At 45.4% G+C, this 18,890-nt stretch overlaps 1 protein-coding gene across 1 annotated transcript; it reads left to right on the top strand.

The window, feature by feature from the left end:
• Window positions 1-15,095: 15,095 nt before the first annotated feature.
• Window positions 15,096-18,601, top strand: LOC125719514 (stathmin-like). Its single transcript, XM_048994373.1, has 5 exons — window positions 15,096-15,202; window positions 16,756-16,796; window positions 16,997-17,169; window positions 17,379-17,570; window positions 17,998-18,601. Exons 2-5 carry the CDS (start codon window positions 16,781-16,783, stop codon window positions 18,052-18,054), a joined length of 438 nt encoding a protein of 145 aa, XP_048850330.1. The 5' UTR covers window positions 15,096-15,202; window positions 16,756-16,780; the 3' UTR covers window positions 18,055-18,601.
• The last annotated feature ends 289 nt before the right edge of the window (window positions 18,602-18,890 follow it).

The raw sequence follows: 18,890 nt of genomic DNA, 5'->3' as shown, positions 1-18,890 counted from the left end.
TAAAAAAGGGTTGTATAATGTGCGTAATTTCCCAGAAACACCAAGAATTTTCTTAGCGTACTCACCAAAAAGTTGTAAAATGTACCTAGCTTAGCAGAAACAACAATTTCATACTGTACTCACCATTTCTCTGTGTCATGGTTTCAAAGTGGTGTGTGTAATTTTCGGCAGCCCTTTTGTCGGCACTGGCTGCTTCACCATGCCTGGCTCCGCCGATGATGGTTTATCCTTTTCGAGATTTGCATTTATAGCCTCAGATCACAAGTTATAGGCTCAGATAAGCAATCACCTGCAATCTGCATAATCGTTTATCCACACTAATAATAGCCTTTCTTTCATGTGCATCCCATGACAATCGAGCCCTGGTTGTAAGGTTTTTTTGCGGTTAGGTAAGGATTTCTGGTGCTGCTGCGGCCTGTCAGTGGGACCGGGACCTGGGCTTATTTGAAAAGGTAATGATTATACAGACAATTAGGTGTTAATAGATGTCACAGACAGGTGGGAGGGCAGGAAGGATGTCACAGGCAAGAGGGGAGGCAGGAAGGACGTCACAGGTGTGGGGGGCAGGAAGGACATCACAGGTGTGGGGGGCAGGAAGGACGTCACAGGTGTGGGGGGGGACAGGCAAGATGTTACAGGCAAGAGGGGAGGCAGGAAGGACGTAACAGGAGGGGGGGCAGGCAGGATGTCACAGGTGGGGGAGGCAGGAAGGACATCACAGGTGGGGGGGGACAGGCAAGATGTTACAGGCAAGAGGGGAGGCAGGAAGGACGTAACAGGAGGGGGGGCAGGCAGGATGTCACAGGTAGGGGGGGCAGGAAGGACGTCACAGGCGGGGGGGCAGGCAGGATGTCACAGGTAGGGGGGGCAGGCAGGATGTCACAGGTGGGGGGGGCAGGCAGGATGTCACAGGTAGGGGGGGCAGGAAGGACGTCACAGGTGGGGGGGGCAGGCAGGATGTTACAGGCAAGAGGGGAGGCAGGAAGGACGTAACAGGAGGGGGGGCAGGCAGGATGTCACAGGTAGGGGGGGCAGGAAGGACGTCACAGGCGGGGGGGCAGGCAGGATGTCACAGGTAGGGGGGGCAGGCAGGATGTCACAGGTGGGGGGGGCAGGCAGGATGTCACAGGTAGGGGGGGCAGGAAGGACGTCACAGGTGGGGGGGGCAGGCAGGATGTTACAGGCAAGAGGGGAGGCAGGAAGGACGTAACAGGAGGGGGGGCAGGCAGTATGTCACAGGTAGGGGGGGCAGGAAGGACGTCACAGGTAGGGGGGGCAGGAAGGACGTCACAGGCGGGGGGGCAGGCAGGATGTCACAGGTGGGGAAGGCAGGAAGGACGTCACAGGTAGGGGGGGCAGGCAGGACGTCACAGGTAGGGGGGGCAGGAAGGACGTCACAGGCGGGGGGGCAGGCAGGATGTCACAGGTGGGGGAGGCAGGAAGGACGTCACAGGCAGGACGTCACAGGCAGGAGGGGAGACAGGAAGGACGTCACAGGTGGGGGGAGCAGGAAGAACATCACAGGCGGGGGGGGCAGGCAGGACATCACAGGTAGAAGGGGGGGGACGTCACTGGCAGGTGGGAGGGTAGGCAGGATGTCACAGGTGGGGGGGGGCATCATAGGCGGGGGGGCTGGCAGGACATCACATGTAAGGGGGGCAGAACGTCACTGGCAGGAGGGGGGGCAGGGAGGACGTCACAGGATGGGGGGGGGGGCAGGATATCTTGCCTTGTTTAGGCCTGCAGGCAGCCTGTTACCCTGCTTTTCCTTTCCTGCACTGTTGTGCAGTTAATTAGTTTGGCAGTGAGGAGTATGTGCTGAAGCGTAGGCAGGATATGCTGCGTTTCTGCCCTTGACTTGGGTCCCTGGTGCCTTAGGACCCATTGGTTTGGCTCTGCTCTCTACCATTTATAGGCTTAGGCAGAGCAGGCCTGAGAGCTAAAACAAGCTACAGTGTGTCACCTCCTCCTCCCGGGGTTAGGGGCACCTTCACATTGACACTGGGCCCCTGGACACCCCACAGAGAGGCCAGTCAGGATCCGAGGGAGGCGTTTGCTTGGCTGATCATTTAGCAGCAAACCCCATGGCTGGCTGCCTGGGAAAAGGCAGGTTACATGTATCGCTCCTCTGCCTTCACAGGCGATTTTTATTCCTGAAACAATACAAGGGGCTGAATTCCACTTCTGTGCTGGTTTACTTTAACCTGTATCAGCTGTACCGTTTTGTGTGACCACAGTCCAGAAGCTCTGCTGGGAATGCCGTTTGATGAATCAGTTCTCAGTTTCTTTAATATCAGTTCCAATGACTGAGGAACAGCAGACTCCACAGATGTGCCCTGCAGTGGTATTACAGTTCAGCACTGCACCCTTTCTATATCTATCCTGAGAAATACACTGGAACTTTCTACACCAACAGAACATATTTCATAATGATATCCCGGTATTTTAGGAGCACCTGGGTGATGCCTCTGCAATTAATAGCTGGCTGTTCATAGTCAAACCCATGAATGCTTTGCCATCGACGTCTGTCTTGATGCGAATCTGTAATGAGAAGCACACTGCGGGTAACGGGACAGTCTCCCTGAAAAGACCGTCATCCGCCATCTGCCCCCACAGGCACAGGCACAAGCACAAACAAATCCGGCGGCACATATGCTTGTAGGAAGAGTGTCGCTGGCTGCCGGTCACCCTTCTGGAAGTGACAGGAATCCCCTGCAATTAAAGTGGGCTGCCATCTTTATCCACAGACCCGTGACAGGCAGCATTAGCAGTTAACAAGAAAATCTGCTAGTCTGTTTAAAGAAAGCCGTAGCACAGAGATGTTTGCGCAAATCCAGGTTTTTTCCGTTGCATTGAGAAGCACCTTGCATATGGGTAAGTGTACATGTATGCAGCAAGTTTCTAGTAAATTATATGTGTCTCACACAGAGGAGCAGACCTTGAGATGACCTTTATCCTTACACTAGCCAGCATTAGTGACAGTGCCATGTATCGCATCTGCCTTTCCTGGTTTTAAGATCCTCTGCCACTCTAATGCAGTGCTGCAAATGTTTTGAAACATTCATATCTGGATGTGTGTACTTCAGGAACTCCCACAAGGGGGCAATGAAGGTAAAATGAGTTCTGGAGCCCAGGGTGCATTGAGAGACTCATGCAGTGATGCATCTTCAGATGACTAATAAGGGTAATGCTTATCCTCCTCCATCCCGGCTAGCTGGCGCCTCTTCTAGGATGATGGAATTGGAGCTTGTGCTGGATTTCTCCTCATCAGGGTGCTGCAGTCATAGAAACACTCTGCCTGACAAACTGGGCTCGCCGGCAAAGCTGGGTCCATCTGATCTACCCCTCAAGCTGGCCAAGATGGTCAAGCTGGCCCTGACAGGTGGGTTCCAGAAAGGACCCATTCATCATGCTACAGCATGCTGCCTCGTACACTTTAGTATGAGCCTAACCCATTCATTATGCTGCCTCGTACACTTTAGTATGAGCCTAACCGATTCATTATGCTGCCTCGTACACTTTAGTATGAGCCTAACCCATTCATTATGCTGCCTCGTACACTTTAGTATGAGCCTAACCCATTCATTATGCTGCCTCGTACACTTTAGTATGAGCCTAACCCATTCATTTTGCTGCCTCGTACACTTTAGTATGAGCCTAACCCATTTATCATGCTACAGCATGCTGCCTCGTACACTTTAGTATGAGCCTAACCCATTCATTATGCTGCCTCGTACACTTTAGTATGAGCCTAACCGATTCATTATGCTGCCTCGTACACTTTAGTATGAGCCTAACCGATTCATTTTGCTGCCTCGTACACTTTAGTATGAGCCTAACCCATTTATCATGCTACAGCATGCTGCCACGTACACTTTAGTATGAGCCTAACCCATTCATTATGCTGCCTCGTACACTTTAGTATGAGCCTAACCGATTCATTATGCTGCCTCGTACACTTTAGTATGAGCCTAACCCATTCATTATGCTGCCTCGTACACTTTAGTATGAGCCTAACCCATTCATTATGCTGCCTCGTACACTTTAGTATAAGCCTAACCCATTCATTTTGCTGCCTCGTACACTTTAGTATGAGCCTAACCAATTCATTATGCTGCCTCGTACACTTTAGCATGAGCCTAAATCATTGATTAAGCTGCAGCATGCTGCCTCGTACACTTCAGTATGAGCCTAACCCATTCATTATGCTACAGCATGCTGCCTCGTACACTTTAATATCAGCACTGCCCTCAACTAGCTGAAGCCCACTATGACCCCATCCTTTACAGAACCACCTAATGGTGCTAAAATGCACCATCCCCTTACTGACCCTTACTGCATCTGCCCCACTTTCACCACATGTGCACTGCATACTGACCTCATTCCCTGTTGGGCTCTCCTAGACGAGCTGGGTTAGGTCCAGTGTCCTGAAGTGTTGGAGTTCCCTGAAAACAGTGAGTATGCAAGAGATGAAGGATGGATTTCAAGGTCCAAGCCTTGGAGCCTGGGAGAACCAGGGACTGAGAGAAGGAGGAGTCGATCTTGGAGAAGAAGATGGATAAAGGGAGTGGAAGGGGGACCACACAGAGGAATGAGTGTGGAGAAGAAGACTGAGGTTTCCATCAGCTGTTCAGCAGCTAGCCTTGTGTAGAAGGAATTGCTGGTTACTCTGAATCTTCTGGATGCACCTGACACTGAGTGTGCAGAATAAGGTCAGATCTGAGTGTCAACACAGCATAATCTGCAAGGGGTCTTCAGAGAAGCAGACTCCTTAGCATGAGGAGCACAGACTAGCTTTTAGTGGGGGACAGGGGTGCGTTATTAAAGGGAACCTCAATGAAGACGGAACAGACAGCACGTGTGGCATGGAGTCACACACAGGGAGAAGCCCTGCTCATGCACCTTAACATAAGGTACTTCCCCAGAATTTCTAGAGTCAAACAAATAGGTAACATTTCATTTCCTAAATCAAAACTGGAGCGCCTAGTTGCAGAATAACTGCCTCAAGTGATCAATCCATGAAATGGGAGAAAGTGGCAGAAACAAAACCCTGCATGTGGGCGTGTGGGGTATGTGTGTTGGGTACGCGCGTGGGGTACACGTGTGGAGTAGGCGTGTGGAATAGGCGTGTGGAGCCCTATAACATGAGGCTGATCATCTTTTATAGACTGCAGTACCTCAGATCCTTGTACAGCAATTAGCATGTCTGGATGCATGATGCAAGCTCTGTAGCATCTTGCCCACTGTGACCCTGAAGAAGACGTGCTGATGACAGGTAGGTGCATGGCTCAGGTGTAGAGTTCCAGCCCCACTTTTCCAGTGGTAGCACTGATGCTTTCTCACTTGATCGCACCAGCACATGATTTGGTCGCACCCTTCCTTTGGTGCAGCATGCTGATGGACAGTTGTCATGATTTGCATACCCTAGTTTTTGTATTGATGAAAGATTGACAGTGACTCAAAACTCGATACAGTAACTCCTTCATACTGAGGGTTAGGGGCAGCAGATCCACGTCAATGTGAAAATTTTAAAATAATACTTGGGCCCCCTACCTGCTGCCTATGACAGTCAGCCAGCCTGAGCGATAGCATTACAAGGTCATGCATGACCAGTTTCTACACAAGCAGGACAGTGCTCCACATCAGATTGCTGTGTCATTTCCCATCAAGACCTTTGTATATAATGGCACTGAAAGGCTTAAAAGTTACCGTGATAAACTCGAGATTCAGAAAGACAGTCTGAGTGAGACTCATTCCTGAAACAAAGAGGTGTGGCGTACGCAAGACAAAACTTTTAATATCAAAGACATAATATGTAAATTATTCTGGCAAATATTATGTATTGCTAATAATTATATATGATTTTATGTGATCCAAATTATTATTATTATTTTAAAAAGTGATTCCCCACATGCCAGCCCATCTGCCCAGTGCCCATTAATGATCAACACTATCGAAATCGGTTGTGCTGTTTTCGTCTGCTCTGCCTTATGCCTTTCACATGAGGTGGACCCTGTGATATGTTGGTGACGTCTTCATTTTATTTGTTATTTGCTCCTTCCATGTTCAAAGGGCTCCAGGTTACTGGGTGTCTGAGAGGTCCGTCCAAAGGGAGGCTGAATAGTTATCACGTTTGGGGGGGGGGGGGGGGGGCTTGGTTAAAACACTTGCCGATCAGCCAAAACTAAATCAACTGGCTTGTCTCAGGCCTTGATTTGTTTCAAGGGGCCTGAATTAAGTGTACCTGCAGGTAAATGGTGATTTCCACAGGTAAATGTGGAGGACGTCACTGACCACTAAACAGCGGTAGTTTTAGCTGTTTGCCAAATTTAGCTTGTTTTCTGAATAACTATTATGATCATTGATCATAAGATTACTGATCATTGGACCCGTATGGAAGTACGGACACTGATGTCAGCATGCTTTGAGGGTTGAGTGCTATAGTTGGAAGTGAACAATTCGACTGGCATCCATGTTGGAATACAATAAATATATTCCTTTTAATGGTAATATGATCGGAAAACGACTAAAAAGGCATAGAAACTTATGTTTTAAATCATTTTAACCATTATTAACCATTATTTTGAAATAACACACCCTCGATCACACACACAAATAGACAAACACACCCACTCGCACATGTAGGGCATTCATTCACTTCTATGGGAAAAATGCTAACGCTAAGTATGACAACCTTAACCCCCACCCTGCCCTAACCATAACCATAAGTAACCAAGTAAAATGCAAGAGTTTTTGCATTTTTAGTTTTTTCATAGCAGTCACTGATTTTTATAAAATAGAGTTTTCCCTTATGGGCACCAGGAAACCGGTCCCCATAAGGGAAAAAAAACGGGTATTTATCAAGTTATGGGGACATTGTGTCCCCATAAGGATAGGTATACCCGCTCACACACAAATACACACAAATACACACACACACACACACACATAGTTGTGCACTTTGGACAGATGCTTTATCAAAAAGCATGCCCTATACTTTAACCTTGAAAGAATGTAATTACAATAATTTTCTTGACACACTGTCTTCTTCTAACAGACTGAATGTCGTCTGAAGATCCTCAGCTAAAACAGTAATAATGCTCATTTTGGTGTGTCCTTTACTTCTGTGGCTTTGTTAATTAAAAAAAGCCGCCTCCACCTTTGTTCACTAGCTATGACTGCGTGAAGCATAATGGAGACGGGCCTCATGTCGGTCAGGTTAATCTGAACATTAGCTTTATAACCTTATTTTCTTTGTCACTCAAGTCTGTCGGTCAGTGGACCTCTCTTTGGCTCTTCCTCTCCACCAGCATGCTCCTCTTTCTTATCATTTATCTTTATAAAATAATCAGCTACAGACCACTTCGTTTTTGTAACACGTTAACACCACCGTTTTATCATCGGCGCCTATACGTACGTATTCCCACGTGCAGGTAGGGAGAGAGCAACTCAGCAAAACAAGAAAGAGACACACTGAGCCAGGGAAGAAGAAAAAACTTGCAGTCACAATTCAATGACACAATACCCGTGCCGGAGGAAAACATCCGAATTATTATGATATTCTCGCGCAGATGCGACCACGTGAAATATTAACTCTCGCCTATGGGATGGATGATTAATCGCTTCAGTGTTTTTTTTGCTGCGGTATCAGAAATGCGTTATGATTCTCTTTACCACCAGAGGGAGCCATTTGTTTACTTATTACAGGTAAAACGCTGACAGAAAACTAGCCGTTTAAAAAAAAGAACAAAATGGTGAGACATTGCGAGTTCTGATAGATGTAAACATTTCAAGGAATTGTTATGGAAGGGTGATTGATAGATAGACAGACAGACCGACCGACATGGATAAACAGACAGACCAACACAGACAGACAGACTTCCAAGTAGAATAGGTAAGAGACCTGTAAGCCGTGACCGAACAGAAGGAAGAAGAAGAAATCTATAGTTTTGTTACCATGTTGTTTTTTTAGGCACAGGGTGAAATACTGGTTTGGGTGCTGGCTGAACAATAAGGTTACACATTTCAGAAAGGATCTCTGGCTTTGTTTATACACATTTTCAGGTTTGCTGACATAATCATAAACCATCAGGAAATCTAGATGGTTCCATTTGCCCATATAGAAAAACGGAGGGTGTTTTGTGAGGAGCCTGGCCTGTTATTACAGACTGCTGAAGGTGGACACGGAGGAGAGAGGGTGCCATCTCCGGGTAAACATGCATGGCAGCTAGTGCAGCAGGCTGGCTGTCTGGATTTAAGTCTGCAGGCACTGTTGCCATGGAAACCACATCCAGATACAGCGGAGCACTGAGGCTGCTTTTCTTGAGAGCGCTGTTATATCCCACATTACTGCACATTACACAATCATAACAAATACGAAATTTCACTGACCATTTTTGGCAGATTCTCTTTATGGAATCTACTTGCATTACTTCGCATCGTCTCTAATACTCTCTGCCCAATTATACTTATGCTGTAATAATTCTGCCTCCCTGAACAGAATAACGAACAAGACAATGGGTGGATGGATGGATACTGTAATAATATACAGTTGTATAATAAAATGCTAGTAAACTGATGTGAACATGAACCATATCAGAGGTGCAGTTCTGCACCCACCTAGATGACTTGCTCTCACATGCAAAGTGAGCCCAGAGGAAGGCACACTGTGCCCTGACCAGCAGCATAGCCTCACTCTCTCTGCTGGATTTCAGTGGGCGGTGATGTCATCTTCCTGTGACAAGGAGACCGACTGTCAGCCCCAGCTTGGTATTAACAGAAGTAGTTATTTATTCACTAGGTGTCTCATAAATGCATCCTTCCATGTGTTGTGGCAGGGATAACAGGATCACCCCCTGCCCCCCCCGATCTGTCCGAATCCAGCGTTAAATGTCTACTAAACACCTCTGCTGGAGAATTTCACTGTAGAGCTTCTTACAGTGACCACAGCCTTGGTGCTTCTAATCAGAGCACAATAATACGACGAGTCCTGCAGTGTGGACGTCGACATCGCAGCTGCAGACGACGCGGCTACAGACATTTCGATTGCAGACATCACAGAGGTAGACAATGCGGTTATAGATAACGCGACTGCGTACATTTTAGCTGTAGACATCTGAGTGGCTGACACTGCGACTGCAGAAAGTGTGGCCACAGATCTCAGCCATATCGTCAGTGACCAAAAAGCACAATCAACTGCTAAATGGAGAGAAAACGTCATGCAGAAATTCATCACTTTACAAAACAACTGCATCACTAAACTGCACGCCACAGACTCCTGACCCAAGCCCCACAGAGCAGCTCTGGCACCAGTCGGAGTTTCACTCGCATATTCATCATATCCGTGTGAATGTCAGTAATGCCACTGTACTACTGACACACAAACGAAGCAGTTTCTAGCACAGCTCAGTTCACGCCATCATGGCAGTGGGCAGATAAACAGTGCTTATCAATGTTGGAGGCAGTCAAGGGCATTTCACTTAAAGTCATTTGTTTTGGTAGTAAATGTATATCTGTTCAGGAAAAAAACACATGCTAACATTAGAAAATGTACAAATAAAAAGTCAAAAAAAATATAAGAATGTGTTATGTTCTCCAAAATGTTCCTGAAATCTTGCTGTATGTATAGAACTTTACAAGTTTGATTCCTTAACCTCTCCTTTTATGTATTTATCAGATTTCACCAGTAGCTCATTAGATGGTAGCTGCAGGTACTGGGGTAACCTGAAGAACAGTTTTGAAATGGACAAGCTGACACACTTTGACAGACATTAAGTCATAGTTTTACACCAACATGAATGTAATCCACACATGATTCCCTCTGGCTGCCTGACACATCTGCACAGTGCTCTGTTCACCTTCTCACTCAGCATCCTGCCTCCTTCCCACATCTCCAGCGTCTTCCTCCCATGGCTGTAATAGAGGGGATCAGTGCCGAACACCTCCTCTGCACCTCCTCTTACCCTCAGCAGAGCCTGTAGTTTCTAATGGAAACCTTGCCCCGAAGGAGCTGTCGTTGACACAGAAAATAACCACACATGGGACAAATGAAAGTGGGCCATCTGAGGCTTGGAGGGGAACATCAGTAATGTAGCGGCAGTTGACGGTGGGAGCTGAAACACTGTCAGCACAAATGACACCAGGCCTGACGACGGAATCGACTCTTACCTTTATTTGATTGATCTGGTAGTCTGCATTATGGGGGATAACATCCAGACCACCTTCCGCTGTCTGGTCTACAGGTGAGGGGGCTCACCCTGTCCTATTCCTATTTCAGTTCCCCATTTGTGTTGCCAAAGGGGGGGGGGCTCTTTCATCTGCATTCTATGGCTGAGGGCAGAATGCTGACCAAATTCAGTCTAGACTGCAAGATTAACTGCCTTCCACTCAGTCATCCGAAAAGGTATCCGTTTGAAACTTTTTCCAGTACAAATATGAAAAGGACCAAGGGAAGGTCAATGTGGAGACTTCGGCTGTGTGCAGTATTGAAAATGGCCTTTTCAAACAGGTCTTCTTATGCAAGTCCCTGAAGTCTCAAGCAGACTCATATATCCTCAGCTCCCTGTTCTGATTTATCCAAGAAAACTTGCATATTAATGAGAGGATAGAAATAATGAGAGGTCAGAAATACAGTTGTATATACTGTAGCATGACATCATTTGGACGGGAAGAAGGTTTGGTGGTTTCTTTATGTTCTTACATCTTAAAGTGATACTGCCATGGCTGTGCTCTGCATGTGCCACTCCATGTGGTTCCTTCATCATTCGAATACCTCATGGGGTGGCATGAATAACTTTATGATACTGAGTCATGCCCAGTGTCTGTACCAGTCCAGCAGAGCCTGTGAATGCTGTTTCGCATAAGCCAAAACTATATAAACATTAAAAGTTCTTTTTGAGTGTATTATTAACAGACCTTCTAATGCGGAGTAGCTTTTAGGTCAAAATATGCTGTTAGCCTGCAAACTCCAGCAACTAACTAGTCAGAGGGTCCTGATTATTATCATCAGGCCAACCTCACTGGAACACGCAGTGAGATCCAAGCAGTGAGATCCAAGCAGTGAGCCAGACCCATGCTGATAGTGTGCTGGGCACCGAAAGTCCATCAGCACAGAGACTGTCTGTCCATGTATGGTTGTGTGTGTGTGAGAGAGAGTTTAAACAGCAACTTGTGATGGTTTCTGTGTATCTGCTTTTCAAGCAGGTGTCACAGCACAAATTAATTTTAGGTGTAGCCTTGCAGACAGCTACTGCAGGGTCGCAAACTTAGATGTTCAATTTGAGACAAATCTGTAAACACATTTGCATCTATGTAATAGTTTCATTACCTTGTGAATAGCCTGTAGGGTTTGCAAAAATGACCCCAATGGTTTTGAAGTAGATAATTTTAGGTTTATAATGGAACACTCCAGATTCACTGTAAGGTTTCTTGTGTGAGCGTATGAGCCCAGAAGAGTGTCGCGCCAAATGCGTGAGAGTTGGCAGCCCTGTAATGACAAAGTGCTGGGTGGCACAGCAGGGGCATCCAGCCCTTTACCTGCAGCTTATCTGTCTGCGGCTCTCTCGTTAACTTGCTGAGAAGTAAAGCTTTGCAAAGGAAAGGTTGACATTTGTGGAATATTTGTGGCTAATATGATTTGATCAGATATCCTTGAAGATATCCTTCCCTTCCAGAACAGGGATCAAGACAAAACACAGTCCTCCAGGACCAAGATGGGCTGCCATGTAATGAACCATACACAGCGCTTGCTTGTACACTCCTGTTGTTCCAGTGTGCAGCCAGATGAGAGTGGGTCGTGCCTCTTCTTCAGTCTGATGGGCCCTAACCCTAATTTGGAGTCTTAGGGTGACACAGCAGGCTGTTGGAAAGTGTGAAATCTGCAATTATATCCAACTAAACTGGCTTCCCATCATACAGGGGCCTAAACTATCATAAAAAAACACCTTTTCATGTGTGAAAAAGGCATAAAATTTCTACGCCTAACCCTAGCTTCAGTCAGCTATCCCTGGGTCAGTGGCACTGAAGACAGCATGAGGAAGCCACCTAATGGGCTACAGTATGAGGCCCTCTACTGGCGGGGCACAGACAGCCTCCTGTGCCATCATCATTGCTCACATCATGTCACGCTATCACATGCTTCTGGTTCGCCCAATCACCAGCACTCCCTCTCACAGGAAGGCCAATCACCTGGCTGTTTTCACCTGTGGCTCTTTCACTGTGTTGACATTTAAACCCAAAAGTCTTGTCTCTTATTCCTGAGCTACACTCGGGGCAGTAGCTCCGGCTTCTGCTTTTTGGTGTCCGACCTACGATTTTGGACTCCAGTTCATAACCAGGTTTGTTCCCAATAGTCCACAGCTCGCTTACCTGCTCCATGTCTGGATCCATATCTGGTGGAAAACTTCCGTTAAATATAACCTCCAATGCTTTCACTAATACTTGAATTGGGTCAATAGTCAAAGGAATCGTTTTCTTCATTCTTAGCTAATATCGGCAATATTATTTGCACATGGCCACCTTTAATTTCGACAATACTACACAAGCACAGAAGAAGTACAGTAGGGATGTTTCAGTCACTGATGGGGGAGGGTCGTATTCTACAACCACATAATCTGAGTTCTATCACATTTCACTGGAAGCAGAAATGTTCGGTTCAGAGGGTATCAGGTTTTCTTTGCTTATGTGGTGAATGGCACCGTTTAACCATGTTGCTTTATAATTACAGTTTATTACTGATGCACAGTGACTGTCAGTCAATAGCATCGGTGTCACTGCTACTGAAAAAGGGGAGTCACTGTGCAGGTTGCTTTACTGTACTGCTGTACTGTAGTGCTGTGCATATTACTGCACTGGAAAGGAATGGAGTGGCACTGTGCAGAATACTGTACTGTACTGTTGCATTGTACTGCTGTACTGTACATACTACTGCACTGAAAGGGAATGGAATGTCATTATGCAGACTGTTGTACTGTACTGCTTTACTGTGCATACTACTGCATTTAAAGGGAATGGAGGGTCATAGTGCAGACTGCTGTACTGTACTGCTGTACGGTGCATACTACTGCATTAAAAGGGAATGGAGGGTCGTGATGCATATTTGCACTATATCTTGGCTTTTTGAACCCAATGAAGATATTTTAAATGGAAGTTGGCAATAACCTTGAAAATCAAAAGTCATACAATGACATCCTGAAAAGGGGCCAGTGATACTAGTGAAATGAGGCTGAAGAACTTCAGTCACCCTTCCAATGCCGAAGAATACAAAGCTACACAAAAATGCATAAAAAGCAGGATGGAGAATTAAGGACTGACAAGAACGACAAGTCTCCCAGTGGCTGATAGAGACAGAGCCAGCTTGTCTCCCAAAAATGGGACTTGCCTGCTTTAAATAGTGTCAAAGTTCACTTCAAAGAATGACCTGTGTTGTTTAGGGTCAGGGTCAGTATGTCCAGCAGAAGATCAGGTAAAGCTGGACCCAGCAGCTTTGCCCAGGATGCGTGTTCAGCTTCAGTACTGCATCTGTCTTCCAAGACAGATCTGGGAGCATGAAGAATTCATACACGAAACCATACAAACCACATAACTCCCCTTGAGTGTTTTGAGAATTTCCAAGGATAGACATTCTCAGGAAAAACAAAGGTAGGTGACATTGCTATAAAAAGCCCATGAAATGTGAACAGCACATAAATAAAAAAAGATGAAGGCTTAAGTGTATTAAAGTTGTATTTGGGCTCCTTAGTGAGTAAGATTGAGAATAACAATACACTTTTTAAAGGGTCAAGTATGGTTGGATTGTGAAACTGCATACTGATGAACGTGACAAAAAAGCACTGTCAAAACACATTGATTTGAAATTAAATAGTTTTCACATATTTACATAAACCTCAAAAGTTTGTCGAAATACTGAGACTGGAAACGGATAAAACGTAAGTTATATTTAACAGTCAGTATTCAAAATCTTAAAATGGTAGATGAAGTAGAATAATAATTGATGGCAAAAAAAGATGATACATAGTAGGTATCATTTGATGATATCATGATAAACCATAAATGTAACTTCTAAGTTTCTCAGACAGGAAACCGCCTTTGATTCCTGGGAAGCTATGAAACATTGTCACTATTTTTGGGTGCGTGGTTTTCAAACAAAGGTTTCAGTCTTATGCTCCTGTCAGCCTGCCCATGTGGTAAAAACCAGAGCAGCACAGGTTGCACTACGCAGTATTCATATGCCTCACTTTCTGACAAAAAAAAGGAACAAGTGCTGACAATGCATTCTTATAGGCAGTGAGACTCCATTGCGCGGTACCTCCGTCATGATTCTATGGAAAGTCCACACTTGGATACAGAGCAACGGATAGCATCTAGCTACAATATGGTACCTAATTGGCGATTTTAAAACGAAGAGCAAAAGAAGGTTCACTGGCATTGTTGGAAACAACATGTCAGTACTAACACAAGGCAAATGTGCAGTGCAAAACACTGGCAAAGACCAAATATAGCAGAGGACTCCTTAGACAGCCTACGGTAAAGTCCACCTAGCTGATGCATTTCTTGATGAGTCAGACATCTGAGTGACTGGTGAACCATTTTATGGACACAACTCATCCAATTTCCCCTTTGTCAGGCCTATAGTATTTCAGACATATATATATATATATATATATATATATATATATACTTTCAGTAGTTTAAAAATACACATATCAGAATATCAGAGTGCTTTACAGAACTGCGATTAGGCTCTGGACTTCGGGCTCCGTGAAGGTACAATGCCTGTCTGATTCAAACCGAAACACCATCCAATCTTAAAACCATAAATGAACATGAACAAAAATAACCATCAGAACCCTTTTCAGTTCATATGATATGTTGTAATGCTTCAACTGTGATATAAACTGTATCATTAGAAAAACGGAGCTCATACACATTTACCTCATAACCAAAGGATGGACGGTTGGAAAAAAAAATACAGGCCGCGTGCTTTTGTTTTGACGGTTTAAAAGTGAAAAAACTACAACTTCCAGATGGTCGGGGGAACGTTGCAGACTCGGGTTCCGGTTATGCATAGCCAATCAGGGCAGAGGATCAAACATGACGACATTCGTTTCAGTCCTTTTTTGCGCGAACTGGTAAGACAAGGCTGTAGAAGAAATTTAGACCTGTGAGGGGCGTATTGTATGATTTCACATTTGCTCTTGTGAAGGTGGGTGTAACTAAAAATAGATGAGAATTATCATTATTATAACAAATATTTTCTTGTTAAAAATGTGAAATGCTATATTAAGGATGCAATTTTTCAATCAAAATTTTATGGCAGACCTGTAGCCAGCGAGGTATCTAACATTCAATGAAAATAGCATTTTAAAACTGGTATCGACGCAATATTGTGTTGGACTCGTTTTATCTGTGCCGTGTTTTTGTTACGGGTAGTGCGTGATGAGATTTATTTAATAGTCCGTTGTTATACTGGAAGAAAGGCGTGTGCTGACACCGACAGGCGGAGTCCGATGGGGGAGAAGATAAAAACCCAAATGGGATAAATTTCGTTTGTTTTCTGACTCGTCTTAATTTCGCAGTATATATTGCCTGTTAGCTAAACGTCTTAATCTGCAGGCGGTGTGCTGATGCTAAGGCGGGGATACTCGTTCCCATGCCAGCCACACACAATGCGCGGCAGGTGCATGCGGCGATGGCAGCGTGTGTTCACCGGAGTGTTCCGTGATGTTGACGGACGCAGCCCTCGAAACTGCGCTCGATGGGTTCCCCCTTTGTTGGCAATGCTGCGCGGGCATGGTCGCGGGCGTGCGGGCGGTGCTGGGCGCGTTCCCGGCTCGCCTTTGTTCGCAGCTGGCATCTCCTGTCGGAGAAAATCCGACGGGAGGGATGCTGATGCTCCTCATGCAAAATGAAGAACCACCCTGGTAACAGCAGTAACTAAAATGTAGAAATATGCTACTTACATCAGATTATGCTTCCAACATATGACACAGACGTTACAGCAAAATATCGTTATAAAAATGTGCAGTAAAAAAACCTGGGAGTGTCACATTAACCATGCGGATGGAGGAGAGGGTGGCTCCGAGTTACGGAATTGTTTTCTTGATAGACGCAACGACATCATGGCTGTCGCGTAAATTGGGTAAAAATGTCATCATTTTTTGTGGGAACATGTTTGGTTTGTGAGAAACAATGGGCGGCTGTGGACGTGCTGGTTAAAGATGGCACTCCTTTGTGTGGACCTGTTTCTGTGCGTAACAGTTGACAGAATGAAAGGGAGACGCTACTTTTCCTGTGCAGGTGCTTCAATCACTGCGTTCGCCTTTGTTCAAAATTTTAACCATGTCGAATAAAAAGTGATTCCTTAGCTTTAAAAATGTTCTTTGTAAAAGATGCTAATATCAATTTTCATGTACCTTTGAAATTAATTTAATTTTTAAATGAGCCTAATATATTACTACAGCATTTTCGTTGGGTACAAATCTTGCATATCTTGGTTTCCAGGGCCAGAGAATGTTGACCTATATAATTGTTTTTTGGTCCTGGATGGACATTTTGCGACTCCATACGGGTGGGGCTTGTGCGTCTAAAAGAAACTGGTTTGCTGTGTTACAACACGTCAGTCTATTTCCATACGCCAGTATGAGGAATCGCTAAGTGCGGCGATTTTCTAAGTTCCGCCATAAGAGGGCGCTGATGGCTGTTTTCAACTTGAACGTTGGAATGCTAATTACACAATTACTTTTTTTGTATGTTTAGGTGAACCGATTTTTTTCCTGTCGGAATGGCATCCTCTGGGAGTAAGTTCCTTCTTATTTGGATATATTGCTTACCTAATAATGATAATGCGTGGCTTGCATTTTCAACACAAAACCAGCTGACCCCAAAAGTGTAGAGAACTGAGAAGTGTTCATGTTGCCATGTGTGGTTATAAAAGGGACTGAATTGCAATCCTCTGAGCAAGGCAGTGAATTGGTCAATGATGTCTCTGCATCTGTAGACATTCAGGTGAAGGAGCTGGACAAGCGCGCCTCTGGGCAGGCCTTCGAAGTTCTCCTGAGTCCCACCAGTGGGGATTCCAAGGGCGAATTCCCCCTGACCAACCCCAAGAAGAAGGACGTGTCTTTGGAAGAGATCCAGAAAAAACTGGATGCTGCCGAAGAAAGGCGCAAAGTATGGCAAGCCTTCTGGCACCTGACTGATACTTGTGAACTATTCAATAACTTCCAGGATAAAAATAGAGGAAGCTTCCCGACTAGTGCACAGTATTTATCTGAGCATTAAACTTCAGCTTGAGTAATAGCATAAGTTCCTACCAGTTCCATGTGTGTAATTTTGGTTTAGAAACGGCAAGTTTGTTTGTAACATGAGCCTCTCCTCAGTCTCATGAAGCAGAAGTGCTGAAGCACCTGGCAGAGAAGAGGGAGCACGAGAAGGAGGTGCAGCAGAAGGCGCAGGAGGAGAGCAGCAACTTCAGCAAGATGGCCGAGGAGAAGCTCAACCAGAAGATGGAGGCCAACAAGGAAAACCGCACGGCCAGGATGGCAGCCCTGAATGAGAAGTTCAAAGAGAAGGCATGTGACTGGCGAGCAAGCGGCCATACCGTGTTTTCCGACAGTGTTTGTGTCGGGAGCTGAGGTTTAACGCCAGCCAAAGCCTCCCACCTTCACGCAGTGCAATGGGGCAACCTGCTCTTCACTAAAGGGGGAAATTCTCTGAGATTTTCAAATTCCTGGGTGTCTTGATTGTTTTAAAAGCAGAACACCCCTGCCTGGAATTGCCAGTTAACTTGCATCAGATAAATTTCACTGAAGGCTTGGAAGGGCTGTGATGTTGGCCAGCCACTGCATCCTCAGGCTTTCACTGGGTGGTATCGCTCCCCCGGAGTGGAGTTTGTTTGGACCTGTAGGTGCCCGGTTGTCTGACATCACCAGTGCCATGCCACCTTCTGCACGTGCTGAAATGCCTGCCTGCTAAATGCTTCTCATTTGTCTGTTTCAGGACAAGAAGCTGGAGGAGGTGCGGAAGAACAAAGAGACAAAGGACGACGAAAACTGAACATGGGATTTTTTTCAGGGAGGGTTTTGATGTATCTAAAGATCTATTTTTTTGTTCCCTCCTTTATCTCTTCAGCCTTTCTCCAAAAAGGCTGGGCAGACATGGAAATTGTTTTTTAATTCTCCTGTTCCTCTGTCCACATTTACTACTGATGGGCTTCTTCTTTTGTGTGCTTCACCATCAGCCTCCGTCTGTTTATACGCTTTCTCACTGCTTCTGAGCAAACTAAGTAAGCAAAGTTTCTACCCATCAGACACTGTCAGAGTAGAAAGTGCTTGACTTAACATTAGCGCCAGTATATTAGTCTGCTGTGGTGTTTAGACATTGCTAGTCGTGCTTCTCCTGCTTGCCTTGCTGCTGTATTTACTGTTTGGGGAGCTGAATGCCGAAGTTAGTTTAGTACGATTTAAAGCACAACTGTTTCTACCACCTTCCAGAGGGGCCTGATGCTCTGATGTGGCACAAAGGGTTCATGCACTTTGGGGCAGGTTTGTGCATAACTGGGTGACATGACTGTGTTCTACAAAATAAAAGTTTGAGAAAATAATGTGGCTGATTTGTGTGGAAATTAATTCCGATGGATGGCATGAGAGATTTTGGTCGGAAATGTTCTCGATAATGTTTATTGTCCTGCATTCTCATTGGTTGATTCATGTTGAGGCACACAGGAATTCAAGCCACGCCCATTTTCATGAGAAATGTCAACGTGAACCTGCAACAGGACAATGCTTTAGATTAGATGAGTTTAACTTTAGATGAGTCATTTATTCGGTTATTTTTCTAGTTAACCATCATATTGAAGTGTGTCAGTGAAATACTGTATGTAGGCAGAAGTC

The sequence above is a fragment of the Brienomyrus brachyistius genome, chromosome 23, assembly GCF_023856365.1.
Source record: "Brienomyrus brachyistius isolate T26 chromosome 23, BBRACH_0.4, whole genome shotgun sequence".
Taxonomy (NCBI): Eukaryota; Metazoa; Chordata; class Actinopteri; order Osteoglossiformes; family Mormyridae; genus Brienomyrus; species Brienomyrus brachyistius.
Note: the sequence above shows the minus strand (reverse complement) of the source record. Positions and strands in the feature narration are given on the sequence as shown.